We start from the raw sequence: 14,828 nt of genomic DNA, 5'->3' as shown, positions 1-14,828 counted from the left end.
AGTCAAACTCAGTTGGATACATTAAACACGTGCAGCTTTTTGGATGACAATCATACCTGAACAAAGTGGTTTTAAAAACGAACCAGGCTGGGCGCGGTGGCTCAAGTCTGTAATCCCAATACTTTGGAAGGCCAAGGCAAGAGGATTGCCTGAGCCCGCGGGTTCGAGACCAGCCTAGCAACTTGGTGAGAACTTGTCTCTACAATAAAACAAAAAATTAGCCGGGCATGGTGGCACATGCCTGTAGTTCCTGCTACTTGGAAGGCTGGGGTGGGATCTCTGAGCCCAGCAGTCTGAGGCTGTGAGTGTTCCACTGCACTCCAGCCTGGGCGACTGAGACTCTGACTCAAAAAACAAACAAACCAAACCAAACCAAATGACTCTCGCGAAAGAAAAACTGTGCTTTTTGGCTTAATCCTGAGTTAAGCACATTGACAATAATTTGCATGCAATGAAGATGGTCCCCTAAATACAAAAGGTGAATTATTTTATGCACACACTTAAAATTCAATATATTATGTATTTATGAGTAGGCCTTACACATTTTAAGCAGCGGAAATATACAAAACAACTATAAGTGAAAATAATACAAAGTGCCTCGTGTTTTTATCCCAGAGTCAAACCATAGACATCTCAGGTTATTAATACAGCTTTGAAAAATGTTGCTTTCAAAACAAAAAATTATGTGTTTTGGGGAGGGAGGGAGAGAATGAACATTTCCCTTTGCCTTAAAAAACTGTACATTTTATTAAATGCACTAATGGAACGGAGCAGTTCCTAAAGTAATATTTTAAGGAGGGAAATTCAGTACAGGTGCAAACTTCACTCAATTTCTCTACACTCAGTTGTAGTTTCCACTCAAAAGAGCTGTTGAAGTCATTTCTATTTTAGAAGGGTAGACATTTAGTAGTATGAATGAATTTTTCTACTTATTAACTGTAATTAACGGTCAGTTGTGAAGCATGTTTCCATTTTTCAATGTAAGAGTGTCCATATCTCAACCCACGAAACAGCAGACATTGCTGGGGTCTAAGGCGAACATCTGCAACCCAATCGTCTCCATGTGTGGTGAGGACCAGGGTTCAGCCATCAGCAGCACTATGGAATTGGCTGTCAAACTTTTCTGCCGTTAATTACAAAGATGTGCCCTTTCTCCTGGCAGTCTATTCCCACTGGAGGCTTTTTATTAAGATCTTGTTCCTAGAAAGCAAATGAAATGTTTAATTTTAAAAAGATGGGAATCAAGAAGAAATATCTAGTTTCTTCCTGGAAAATAGTCAAGAAACCCACTGCTGAAATGTCAATGAAATTGCCCTTATGGTTGAGCTTGGTGGCTCAGCCTGTAATCCTAGCACTTTGGGAGGCAGAGGTGAGTGAATTGCCTGAGCTGAAGGGTTTGCGACCCACCCGGGCAACTTGGCAAGACCTCGTCTCTACAATAAATAAATAAATAAATACATAAATAAAAATTAGTCGGGCGTGGTAGCGCATGCCTGTAGTTCCAGCTACTTGGAAGGCTGAAGAGGAAGGATCGCCGGAGCCCAGCAGGTCGAGGCTGTGGTGGTCAGGAACGTGCCACTGCACTCCAGCCTGGGAAGCAGAGTGAGACTCCAACTCAAAAAAAAAAAAGAAATTGCCCTTAGAACTTTGGGACTGTGGGTGAGAAGACTGTGACCGTGACTTTAAGGAATAAAAACTAGCCAAAGCTGGGCTCGGTGGCTCACCCTGTAATCCTGCCCCTTTGGGAGGCTGAGGTGAGTGGATTGCCTGAGCCCGTGGGTTCGAGACCTGCCTGGGCAGCGAGACCTCATCTCTACAATAAATGAAAAAAATCAGCCGGGTGTGGTAGCACATGCCTGTAATCCCGGCTACTCGGAAGGCTGAGGTGGCAGGATCGCCGGAGCCCAGCAGGCGAGGCTGCGGTGGTCAAGAGCGGCCACTGTACTCCAGTCTGGGTGACCAAGTGAGACTCCAACTCAAAAAAAAACCTAGCCAAGCGAACATGCCTCTGTAGGACGCTTCTGACCCGTGCAAGCCATGGGCAGGAGAGGCCCTAGATTGGATCATCATTTGTCCAGAAACCCAAGTACTGAATCAGTAAAGGGATATCCAAAGTGACTTCAGTTCTATTCAACTTGCTTGGCATGGAGAGACCACTAAGAAAAATGCAGGGGGAAGCAGAATAGCCCAGAGAAGAAAAAGACAAGCACACATTCACACATTTCCTCCAGTGAGAGGGTCCCAGGGCGGAGGAATCTACACTGAAGGGCACACCTACTTTCTGTTTCTATCATCTGCCAGTGATCCTGGATTTCTGGTTTGGTAATCTTTTTCTTTGTTGTTTTTTTGAGTTGGAGTCTCATTCTGTCACCTAGGCTGGAGTGCTGTGGAATGGTCTTGCTGGCCTCCGGTGATCCTTCTGCCTCAGCCTTCCACGAGTTGAAAATTCAAGTACACACCACCAAGCCCAGCTAATTTTTTTATCTATTGTAGAGACGAGGTTTCATCAAGTTGTCCAGGTTGGTCTTGAACCCCTGGACTCAGGCAATCCTTTTACCTCCACGTCAGAAAATGTTAGGATTACAGGCGTGAGCCACCATGCTTGGCTGGTTTTGGCAATCTCGAGACCAAAGATGGGCCGAGAGAGTTTGGGATGAATTCCCCAGGAACCAAGCCTGAATTGCACCAAGTTCCCCTCTTCAGAAACCTTGCTCTTTTCATCCTCCCTCTCCAGAGGCTTCTCCCCAAAGCTAAGCCCAGAAGAGTCCTTAGGCTTATCCTCTGTAATACAAACAAATGGGAATTCTCTTTAAGCACCCCACTGTTTACCGTTTCATTTGTGCTTACACTGGGTTCCGCGATCCTTCCGCCTCAGCCTTCCAAGCAGCTGGAACTACAGGTGCGTGCTATCACGCCCCGCTGATTTTTTATTTATTGTAGAGATGACATCTCACCAAGTTGCCCAGATGGGTCTCAAACCCGCGGGCTCAGGCAATCCACTCACCTCGGCCTCCCAAAGGCACAGGATTATAGGCTGAGCCACCGAGCCCAGCTCATTTGTACTTTCAGAAAATACCTCCTGATTAGTATCCACTTCTATTATTCAACAATCAAATTATCTGCAACCTTTACTGCTCTGAATATCTTACACTGTTGGAGCGAAAGTATTATTCATGACTCCTTTGGCTTCATTTTATATTAATTAAGGCAAATTCTCCCCATTGACTTTGTATTTTAGCCTTTCACTGAGATGAGAGGATCACTTGAACCCAAGAGTTTGAGACCAGCCTGGGCAACACAGTGAGCCCTTGTCTCTACAACAAAATAAAAAATATTAGTCAGGCATGGTGGCACGTGCCTGTAGTCTCAGCTACTCAGGAGGCTGAGATGGGAAAATTACCTAAACCTGAACCACGATTGTGCCACTGCATTCTAGCCTGGATGACAGAGTGAGACGCCAACTCAAAAAACAAAACAAAACTAAAAAAACCCCAGAACCAATAGCTAGTATAGTTTACAGGAAGAATAGCAAATATGTCAAGCCTCTTCCCCCAGATTGAGCTCTTGTCAGTCAAATTATCTTTTTTAATGTGTTGATTTCAATTTGGCTTGGAACTTAAATTATAGAGAAAAGCCCTTTACAGTCTTCTATCTTCTTAACTGTGCTTCTAATGCTGTTTGCTTAGTGACAACAAAGATACTCCACTGAGGCCGAGGGATCACCTGAGCCCAGAAGATCGAGGCTGCGGTGAGCATGCCACTGCACTCCAACCTGGGTGACAGAGTGAGACTTCAATGCAAAAAAGAAAAAAAAAAAAAAAGACACTCAATTGACCACATCACTTAGCCAATAAAATCTCAAAAGAATTAAAAGAATACCATTGGCTACCGGTAAACTCTAAATTCTAAATTGCCAACACTCAAAGCTTACTGTAATTTGATGCCAAATTAATCATACTACCTTTAAAACATGCTAAATTTGAGTAAATTTTTTTTTGCGTTGGAGTCTCACTCTGTTGCCCAGACTGGGTGCAGTGTGGCATGCTCACAGCTACCGCAGCCTCGACCTGCTGGGCTCAGGTACTCCTTGCGCCTCAGCCTTCCAAACAGTTGGAACTACAGGCACATGCCACCATGCCCAGCAAATTTTTTGATTTATTGCAGAACTGAAGGTCTCGCCAAGTTTCCCAGGCTGGTCTCGAGCCCATAAGCCCAAACAGCCCTCTCATCTCAGCCTCCCAAAGTGCTGGTATTAGAGGTGTGAGTCATTGTGCCCAGCTTGAGTTTTGAGTCAAATTTTTAAAAAATACATTATATATTTCCATCTTCATGACTTTACTAATCCCACTTGCTGGGATAATAACCTCAATTATTTTTTGAACACTTGCTTTGTGCCAGACTCAGTGCTAAGAACTTGATGTATATTAACTCATTTAATTTTCACAATAGCTTCAGGTAAGTATTATTCTTCCCATTTTATAAATAAATTTTTAAAAAGAGGCATATCTTCCACCCTATGCCACCATACTGTAGTAACACTGAACGACTTGCAACTAATTGCTTTGTTGTAATTCTTTCACAGCTATGGTGCTGTTCCCCGAGCTGAAAAAGGACTTCATCCTTGCTTTCCAGCTAGTCAATTCTTTTTTTTTTTGAGTTGGAGTCTCACCCTGTTGCCCAGACTGGAGTGTAGTGACATGCTCCCAGCCACCACAGCCTCTACCTGCTGGGGTCAGGTGATCCTTCTGCCTCAGCCTTCCAAGTAGCCGAAACTACAGGTGTGTGCTACCACGCCCAGCTAATTTTTTTATTTATTGTAGAGACAAAGTCTCACCAAGTTGCCCGGGCAGGTCTTGAACCCACAGACTCAGGTAATCCACTCGCCTTGGCCTCTCAAACTGCTGGGATTATAGGTTGAGCCACCGAGCCCAGTCTCCAGCTAGTCAATTCTTAACTTAGGGAACCTCTTGTTTGGTATCAATCATCATATGGTATTCCAGCTGTTACTATGCCAGTTATCCCAATTAGACTGTAGGCTACTTAAAAGAAGAGTTTCTTTGGTAGTCATTATTTCTGCATAGAGCATACACCTTGAATAATAATTACATAATGTTTGCTGGTCCAGAATTCTGCATGTCCAGAGAAGCATTAAGCCCTGATACATAAATGCTTCTCCTGGGGGATAAACTTACCTGAGTAATAATGTTCTTGAAACCCTTCACTGACAACCTGTGCTTGAAATACATGGCTGAGATTAACGTGTATATTCCCTTTCTCCAACTAAAAGTCAGATGTCCACTTTCAGCTTGTAGGGAAGCACGAGGTAATTACCTGTGAACACATCTGGGGCACAGCATATTGTCTTCGAGATGCGGGGGTGGAAAATTACAGGCAGGAAGCAGGAAGAGAGCACTCACTCTCCCTCCTTGCTTTTCTGGAACCCAGGCTTGACCAGCATGAAACTGGAGGTGAACCCAACCTTCTGTGTCTGCAGGGAGGCTTGTCCCATGGACCACACACCACCTGACACCTGGGGAAGGAAAGTGAGGTTAGGTCTGCAACCACCAGGACTGCACGTTCATGTTCGAGGCACGGTGTCATGACCTGCCAGCCTGGATTCTACTATTTTTCTCATGTGCCAGCTCCAAGGTGTGAACCCCAGAGCCCTAACTTCACTTCTGTTCTATCCTGCTCCTCTTTAGAGAAGAAGTTAAGGTAGTTCCAGTCAAAACTTAAAAAGAAGGCCGGGAGTGGGGACTCACTCCTGTAATCCCAGCATTTTGGGAGGCCAAGGAGAGAGGATGGCTTGAGCCCGGGAGTTTGACACCAGCCTGGACAACATGGCAAGACCTCATCTCTATAAAAACTTAAAAAGAAATAAGAAATCTAGTTGAAAATACTATGTAGTTTCTGTAATTGTCACTACATATGAGGTAGGTTTTATTAAACCATTTTTCAGTTAAAAACTGGGGACTATTTTAAACAATTTACTAATGTCACTCAACAGATGCCAGAAGATCTGGGACTCAAACCTTACCTGCATTTTAGATCTTTATTTTAGACTTCTTGGTTTAAAAAAAAAATACATATATATATGTATTTTTTTCAAGCTGGGTTATGTCCCAGGCAAATTTTCAATTAATTAATTAATTTTGAGCTGGGTCTCACTCGTACAGATGGGAGTGCAGTGGCACAATCATGGCTCACTGCAACCCCAACCTCCTGGGCTCAGGTGATTCTCTACCTCGGCTTCCAGAGTAGCTAGGACTACAGGCATGTGTGCCACCATACCTGGCTAATCGTTAATATTATATATATATATATATATATATATATATATATATATATATATATTTTTTTTGCAGAGATGAGTTCTTGCTGTGTTTTCCAGGCTGCTCCAGAATGACTGGGCTCAAGCGATCCTCCAGCCTCGGCCTTCCAAAGTGCCAGGATCACAGGCGTGAGCCACTGAGCTCAGCAAATTCTAAATTTCTTTTTTTTTTTTTAATACATTATTTTTTATTTTAAAATTGTGGGGCACAGTTAAGGGTTAGATATACAAATATGCATTGTGTAGGTACCCTTGTTGATGAGGTGTTAAATTTCTTAAAGTTGAAAGAAAGCAAGCCAAACAGATTGCCATCCCTTTCTGATGTTATCATTAGTTTAGAGAATGGTTCTCAAAGTGTGGTCCCCAAACAAGTATCCTTCATTGCCCGGGGAAACTACTGGAAATGCAAACTTTCAAAGCCGCCCCCAAGACTTGAATCAGAAATTCCGTGGATGAGGCCCAGATATCACCAGCCCTTGGGGTCGTTGTGATATACTTAAAAACTTATAAGATATTAATGTCAATTAAGCTTATTTCCCTAGTGGACCAGAACAAGTTCTTTTATTTTGAGTCAGAGTCTCACTGTGTCACCCAGGCTGGAGTGCAGTGGGCTCAGGCGATCCTTTCTCCTCAGCCTTCCAAGTAGCTGGAACTACCTACAGGCGTGCGCCACCACAGCTGGCTAATTTTTTGATTCATTGTAGAGATGAGGTCTCGCCAGGCTGGTCTTGAACCCCTGAGCAATCCTCTTGCCTCTGCCTCCTAAAGTGCTGGGATTACAGGCTGAGCCACCTCTCCTGGCTCAGAACAGGCTCTTAATATTGGGCTTACCATAGGTCTCCTGTGGAGATTCCACGGCCTCCAGAGTCTGGGCACTGGCTGCAATTCTGGTCCAGGAGGCCAGCATAGCCTCAGGGGCAGACGTGGTCACCACAACTTTATTAACTCCCTCAAGGAGAGTAGCCGCCTCTTCCGGGGCAGACAACCCTGCCTCACGGGGAGAAGCCACTTCAGAAAGATCAGCCTCCCTCTTGTTTGCCTTTAATTTTTTGGTCTGGATTCTGGCCTCTTTTGGTGTGCAAGGAATATCCTACAAATAGGATTAAATAATAAAGATAACAATGAAGATTAAAGTGCTACCAAAGTGGTCTCAGGAATGGGGAGGTCTTGATAGGAGAAATAGGCTCTGAAGAGATCTAACATCATCACCATCATTATTATTATTTTGAGTCGATGTCTCACTCCATCGCTCAGGATGGAGTGCAGTGGCATGATCATGGCTCACCATAGCCTCGATCTCCTGGGCTCAGGCGATCCTTCCACCTCAGCCTCCTGAGTAACTGGGACTACAGGTGTGCACCACTATGCCCAGATAATTTTTAAAAATTTTTAGCTGGGCGCAGTGGCTCACACTTGTAATCCCAGCACTTTGGAAGGTGGAGGTGCAAGAATTGCCTGAGCTCAGGGGTTCGAGGCCAGCCTGAGCAACACAGCAAGACTTCGACTCTACAGTAAATCAAAAAAACTAGCCGGGCATGGTGGTATATGCCTGTGGTTCTAGCTACTTGGAAGGGTGAGGCAGAAGGATCATCTGAACCTTGCAGGTCGAGGCTGCAAGTGGCCATGAGCATGCCACTGCACTCCAGCCTGGACGACAGACTGAGACTCTTAATCAAAGAAAAAAAAAAATTTTTTTTCTGGAGATGAAGTCTCACCATGTTACCCAGGGTGGTCTCGAACTTCTGGGTTCAAGCAATCCTCCCGCCTTGACTCTCAAAGTGCTGGAATTACAGGTGTGAGCCACTGCGCCCAGCCAAGAACTTTGTTGTTGAGAGTCAATTTTGAGCGTTTCACCACAAAAAATTAAGTATGTAAGCTTATGCATATTATTAATTAACTCAATTTAGTCATTCCACAATACAATGTATACATATTTCAAAACCATATGGTGTACATAATAAATATACACCATTTTTGACTCTTAAATTTTCTTTTAAAAGTGCAGCCTCATTTTTACTCTGCACAGATTTGGTGAGAAGTGGGGACAGGGAATATTCTTTCTTGAAACTAGAGGTGGAGGGTGAAGGAGAGGCTAAGACGATTTCTTTTGATGCTAAAATAGGCAATTCGGATAAGCACTGAAACTTCCACTCTGTCAATTTTCTTAAAAAAAAAGTGACTCACCTTTTGATGCGGGTAGGCATATGCACAGAGGCGCTTATATGCATCTAATTTCTAAGGCAAGAGGAAAATGAGTTAATAGGGAAAGTAAAGTTTCAACCCTTTCTCCCAGCACCATGGCCCCTGCCTAGGCCATCTCACCTGGCCTTTGGAGCTCAGCTTTAATTGTTGGCACCAGGCACGTACAATGTCTCGGTGCAGCAGGGTAACTGGTGGCAGTTTAGAGGGAAGCGGAGGAATTGGTGGCTTCTTCCGAGGTTTTGGGTTGTCACTGCATTCTGCCTTCTTTGGGCAGAGCACTGAAGGAGAATGGAATAAAATCAGTAATAAAATCAGAAATGGAATAAAATCAGTAATAAATCACCAGGTGTGGTGGCTCACACTGGTAATCCTTGCACTTTGGGAGGCCAAGATAAGAGGATTGCTTGAGCCTAGAAGTTGGAGACTAGCCTGGGAAACACAGCAAGACTTTGTCTCTACAAAAAAGCAAAAAAAAAAAAAAAAAAATTCCAGGTGTGGTAGCATATGCCTGTAGTCCCAGCTATTCAGGAGGCTGAAGCAGAAAGATCACCTGTGCCCAGGAGATCAAGGCTTTGGTGAGCCGTAATTGTGCCACTGCACTCCAGCCTGGGTGACAGAATGAGACTTCATCTCAAAACCAAACAAACAAAAAAAGCTGTAATTAATTTTGTGTAGCTTTTAAGGATCTCAGAAGTACTCTCGGCTGGGTGCAGTGGCTCACGCCTATAATCCCAGCACATTGGGAGGCTGAGGTGAAAGGATTACCCTGAGCCCACAGGGTTCGAGAACAGCCTAGGCAACTTGGTGAGACCTTATTAACAATCAAAAAATAAGCTGGGCATGGTCGCGTGTGCCTGTAGTTCCAGCTACTTGGAAGGCTGAGGCGGAAGCATCACCTGAGCCCAACAGGTTGAGGACTGTGGTGGCCCTGAGCGTGCCACTGCACTCCAGCCTGGGCAACAGAGTGAGACTCCAACTAAAAACAAGCAAAAATGTACTCTCACTTTCAGTTCTTACAGTCCAATCCCCCTCAAGGCCAGGATTTAATACCACTACCTCCCAGTTTTACTTCCTAAAACTTCCCACTGTTCCCAGCCATGTGCATCTCTCGTCTGTGAGCCCCTCAAGCCATAGAATCCACGAGGTTGCACCAGACTGCACTTCCATCCCAGAGAAATGACTGAAGCCTCAGACTTGAGATCATCATTACTCAATGGTGCCTGGTCCTCTCGCCACTCAACAAAATTAACACCTGACAAAGCTACACAGACGGCCACTAATACCCCTAATTCCACCAGCCCACCCCGGTCAGGGCAGTACTCCGGTCTCATTGCTGGTTGTTTCCTCAGCTCTACAGTGTTTCTGTTCATTCTGCTCCTGCATCTCACATACAGGGTCTCCACTCAGTTAAGACTTCCAGAACAAACACAGACTGTAAAGACACCAACAACAGTTGCTTGGGTTTACAGAGTACACATTACTTGGCAGGCATAGTGTAGGTGTTTTACCTAATTATTCTAAGTAAATTAGATCAAGATAGGTTTGGTTCTCACTTATTTTTAGAATAGGAAGCAGAGATTTTTTTTTTCACTCTGTCACTCAAGCAATGGCGATCATGGCTCATTGCAGCCTCAAACTCCGGGGTTCAAGCGATCCTCTCACCTCAGCTTCCCTAGGAGTTAGCACTATAGGCACACACCACTACATCTGGCTAAATTGTTTGTTGTTGTTTTTGTGTCAAGGCCTCACTCCGTTGCTAAAGCTGGAGTGTAGTGGCACACATTTGGTTAATTTTTTTTTAAGAGTCTTTTTTGGCCTGGCATTGTGGCCCACACCTGTAATTCCAGCATTTGGGAAGCTGAGGCCGGAGGACTGGACTACTTGAGTCAGGAGCTCAAGGCCAGCCTGGGCAACACAGCGAGATCTCATCTCTACAAAACATATAAAAAAATTAGTTGGGCGTGGTGGCATATGCCTGTAGACCCAGCTACTCAGGAGGCTGAGGTGGAAGAATCACCTGAACCCGTAAGGTCAAGGCTATGGTGAGCCATGATCATGCCACTGCACTCCCGGGTGCCAGAGTGAGACCTTGACTGAAAAAAAAAAAATTTAACTTAGAAAGTTTTTTGGCCAGGCAGCTCAAGCCTGTAATCTCAGCACTTTGGAAGGCTGAGGCAAGAAGATGGACTGAGTCCAATGATTTGAGACCAGCCTGGACAACTTGATGAGACCTCATCTCTACAATAAATCAAGAAAAATTAGCCGGGTGTGGTGGTGCACACCTGTAGTTCCAGCTACTAGGAAGGCTAAGGTAGAAGGATCACCCGAACCCAGCAGGTCGAGGCTACGGTGGTCGTGAGCATGCCACTGCACTCCAGCCTGGGTGACAGAGTGAAATTCTGACTCAAAAAATTTTTTGTAGGGATCTCTCAGTGTTGCCCAGATTTATCTCCAACTCCAGGTCTCAAGCGATCCTCCTACCTTGGCTTCCCAAAGTGTTGGGATTACAAGTGTGAGCCATCACTCGGCAGGAAGTGGAGTTTCAAGGATGGGTCTTCAAACTTACAGCTGCCAATCATCAAATCATTGCACACTGAGATCCTTAACTCTAAGCAGCAAGTGAAGGCAAAATGACCAACAGAACCAAACATGCTGTGGATGCTTGGAGGTAAGTCCCAGAAGTATCAGAGCAAAGATGAGCAAAAGAAGGCCTCAAGGAGGTACAGTTCAGCAAGACCTGGAAGGAAATATTAAGATTTGCAGAATACAGGATGGAAATTTCTACCCTGCTTTTTCTGCACTTCCAGGAAACTCCTTAAGCTTCTTAGTTAGCCCTGAGTAAGTAGGTTCTGAGGATCTGTAGACCTCTTACCTTTGTCATCTCGGGCTAGTGTTTTTCGTTTGGTCCCCTTCGCTGAGGTTCCAGGTAAAGCACTGGTGCCTGGCGAATCAGAAGCCCGCTGATCCTCTTCAGCTTCTGACACTTGTTCATATTTGGGATTTCCACAGTTTTCCTTGGACGACTCGGTGGAATTCCGCTGTGGACAGAAGAGCTGGTCAGTTATTTCTCTGGTGTCCAAAGCACCACCTACTCACGTTTATAATCTCAGCACTCTGGGAGGCCGAGGTGAGAGGACTGCCTGAGCCCTGGCCACTTGGGGAGAACTCGTCTCTACAATCAATCAAAAAATTAGCCGGGTGTAGTGGCACGTGCCTGAAACTCCAGCTACTTGGAAAGCTGAGGCGGAGGGATCAACGGGAGGCCAGCAGGTCGAGGCTGCGGGGGCTGGGAGCGTGCCACTGCACTCCAGCCTGGGCAACAGAGTGAGACTCCAACCACCCCCCCACCCCCCCCAAAAAAGCACACGAAAAGACCAAAAACGGAAATGCAAACAAAAGAAACAGGCTCTGTCTTGGGGGAAGAAGCCATTATGTCACCCACTGTATCCATCGTCTCTCACCTGGGAAGATTCTTTTCCCCATTTCTTCATTCTTGGACCCCCCCGCCCCGCTCTTTATTTCAAGATCCCCCTCTGTCTCCCAGACCGGAGAGCAGTGGTGCGGTCGTGATTCACGGCACCCTTGAACTCCTGGGCTCAGGCGATCCTTCCGCCTGGCTGGGACTACGGTCACGCGCCGCAACGGCCGGCTATTTTTTTTTTTTTTTTTTTTAGGAGAGGACGTCTCGCTACGTTGCCCAGACTGGTCTCGAACCGCTGGACTCAGGCAATCTTTCCGCCTCGGCCTTCCAGAGTACTGGGATAACAGGCATGAGCCACGGCGCCCGGCAGACCTCTTTCAAAAAAATTATTTTCCCAACACTGTTGCCAGAGGGATGCTATCAGCTTCCCTTCCGCAGCTTATTGCTCTTAGCATAAAGACAACGAAATGCCCTCACATGACCTGCTAGCCTCTTACCTCCCATATCTCAGCCTTATCCCCCCGCCCCCCAAACACGGCCCCCCTGGCCCAAGCTCTAGTCACACAATTCCTTTCCTTTTTCCGAAGTGGTTTCTTTGAGCCGGGCGGGGTGGTTTACACCGGTGATCCCAGCATTTTGGGAAGCAGAGGTAAGAGGATTGCCTGAGCTCAGGAGTTCGAGACCAAGCCGGGCAACTTGGCGATACCTCGTCTCTACAATAAATAAAAAGTTAGCCGGGCTTGGTGGCGCGCCCCTGTAGTTCCAGCCGCCTGGAAGACTGAGGCAGAAGGATCGTCTGAGACCAGCAGGTAGAGGCTACGGTGGCCATGAGTGTTGCCACTGCACTTGGGCCTGGGCGACTGAGTGAGACTCCGACTCAAAACAAACAAACAAATAAAACCCCAAAGCTGTTACTTTGGCCCACAGTGACATTCCTAAGCTTCCCTGCCTCCACTCCACTTCTGTTCACATTTAAAATCTTACTCCTCTCTCTCAGCGTCTCACTTCAAGGGATATTTAACCTGGGAACCTCTTCTAGTCGTTCCAGAACCATCAAGGCTACCACAAAGCCTCATTTCTGCCGCTTATCAATTGCATTTTACATTTGCTCGTGTGGTCTGATCAATGCCAGATACTCTGACTGTAAGCTCCACAAGGGCAGACTTTCTTTCCCCTTCATCATAAATCCTCAACAAATACTGGTTAATTGAATTAAAAGAAATGAAGAAAGCAGTGCGGATTAAGTTGTTTTAGACAGAAACACTAAAGTGCACGGCACCCCGGTCTCATATCAGACATTGACTTTGACACGATTCATTCTCATTCAGATTCTCACTCAGAGGAATCTGGCAACAGTCTATTTTTCAGGTGCAGAAGCTGAGGATAGGAGGTTACAAAACTAAGGACACACAGATTAAGGGCGCATTAGATATAAATTAAATCCTAGTGCATTTTCTCCCAAATCTAAATCAATCCTTTTTTTTAATCACCTCCAAGCTGGGATTACTGGACAAATTAACATTTATATGGCGTTTTTACATTTCTATAGCAGTCCTACATCTGTATTCGCATTTTACATTTGCATAACCCTTACACAAAGTACTCACTTGTAAACCTCACAAAAGACTTAAAATTGAGGGCTCAAAATGCCCGGTTTCCGGGGAAGAGGCCCTGATGGGGCTCAGGTAGGTGGTTCAGAGCTTTTGGAAAAAATCTCAAGGCCTCTCTTCCTTTAGTGTCTGTGTGCAGTGTTGTCAATGGCTGGCTTCAGATCATTCCTTGGTCCTAAGGACCCTGGGAAAAAGATACCAGTTTAGACCCAGCACCTGTGGGTTTAGGACCTGTGTCCATTTAAAGGAAACTCAGGGGTCCATTCTTTTCCAACCTGTGCTCAATGACCTCTTCCTGAAATCTTTGCTTCCCTTTTTCTCCTGATAACATTTCCCTCTGGCCTCGATATTCAATTCTTTCTGCTGGGATAAAGCAACTCTTCAAATCAGGAAACCCATTTGTTATTTGTCTCCTCACTCCAATGTACCAGCTGCAGTCACATCTAGGGATTGGGTTTTTCTTTTTTCCAATAAACAAATAAAAGGAGAAAAGTCTAAGGCACATTTTTTTCTTCTTTAAAGAAAGATCAAGCATGCTCAGGGAGAAGAGAGAAGCATGAGGAGACCCACAAAGATGGAAAACAAACCCACCACTAAAACTATACTTACCTCCTTGGTTCTTGCATTCTCCATACTCAGAGAAAAAGTGGAGCTTGTTGTAAACCTTCCAAAATGGCTCCCTGCCCTAGGCGGCTCTTGGGGAAGTCTCCTCCCACTTCCTACCTCTTTTCTCCTCCCTTTCTGTTTCCACCCCCTCAATTTGTAAATGCTAAAATTGTGTACTTTTCTGGTGCTTGAGATGACTATTGTGTGGTTGAATTACTAACACCATTCCTGGCCCTTTTCTGTGCACTTTTAACATCATTATCCAAGGTATGGTCCAGGGAGACATTGAGAGTTGAAGATTCCTTCAGAATAATTCTGCAGAAAAAAGCAAATTTGCTAGAGACTTCACAATAGGTTGTGTGAGGGAATTTAATGGTGGAACTTGTGGAAACGGTAGAATTCAGGGACCAGACTTGAAAAAAGCTAAGCCATTTTCTTGTATTAAACACATTCAATTTATGGTTTTTTGTTTTTTGTTTTGTCTAGGGCCATGCCATCTTGAATGCGCCTGATTTCGTTTAAATACATTCAATTTTTAGCCGGGCTCGGTGGCTCAGCCTGTAATTCCGCGCTTTGGGAGGCCGAGGTGAGTGGATTGCCTGAGCCCGCGGGTCCAAGACCCGCCTGGGCAACTTGGTGAGGCCTCATCTCTACAATA

The 14,828-nt window shown here is 45.3% G+C and overlaps 1 protein-coding gene across 1 annotated transcript; it reads right to left on the bottom strand.

The window, feature by feature from the left end:
* Window positions 1-1,070: 1,070 nt before the first annotated feature.
* DPPA4 (developmental pluripotency associated 4) lies at window positions 1,071-14,197 on the bottom strand. Its single transcript, XM_008057149.1, has 7 exons — window positions 14,174-14,197; window positions 11,406-11,571; window positions 8,654-8,811; window positions 8,516-8,566; window positions 7,163-7,421; window positions 5,332-5,530; window positions 1,071-1,200 (listed from the first exon to the last, which is right to left on the bottom strand). The coding sequence occupies exons 1-7, from the start codon at window positions 14,195-14,197 to the stop codon at window positions 1,164-1,166; spliced, it is 894 nt and encodes a 297-aa protein (XP_008055340.1). The 3' UTR covers window positions 1,071-1,163.
* Between the last annotated feature and the right edge of the window lie 631 nt (window positions 14,198-14,828).

This window comes from Carlito syrichta, unplaced genomic scaffold (assembly GCF_000164805.1).
Source record: "Carlito syrichta isolate Samal-C Ts95f unplaced genomic scaffold, Tarsius_syrichta-2.0.1 Scaffold302790, whole genome shotgun sequence".
Lineage (NCBI taxonomy): Eukaryota > Metazoa > Chordata > Mammalia > Primates > Tarsiidae > Carlito > Carlito syrichta.
This window is presented reverse-complemented; position numbering and strand designations above follow the sequence as displayed.

What these genes read in the sequence shown, in the direction of transcription:
- DPPA4 (XM_008057149.1), bottom strand. Translation starts at nt 14,197, where the DNA reads ATGGAGAATGCAAGAACCAAGGAG. An exon ending in ATCTCCACAGGAGACCTATG is followed by an intron (nt 5,531 to 7,162) that starts GTAAGCCCAATA and finishes TTCCTTCCCCAG; the next exon opens with GTGTCAGGTGGTGTGTGGTC. An exon ending in TGCCCCAGATGTGTTCACAG is followed by an intron (nt 1,201 to 5,331) that starts GTAATTACCTCG and finishes TTTGCTTTCTAG; the next exon opens with GAACAAGATCTTAATAAAAA.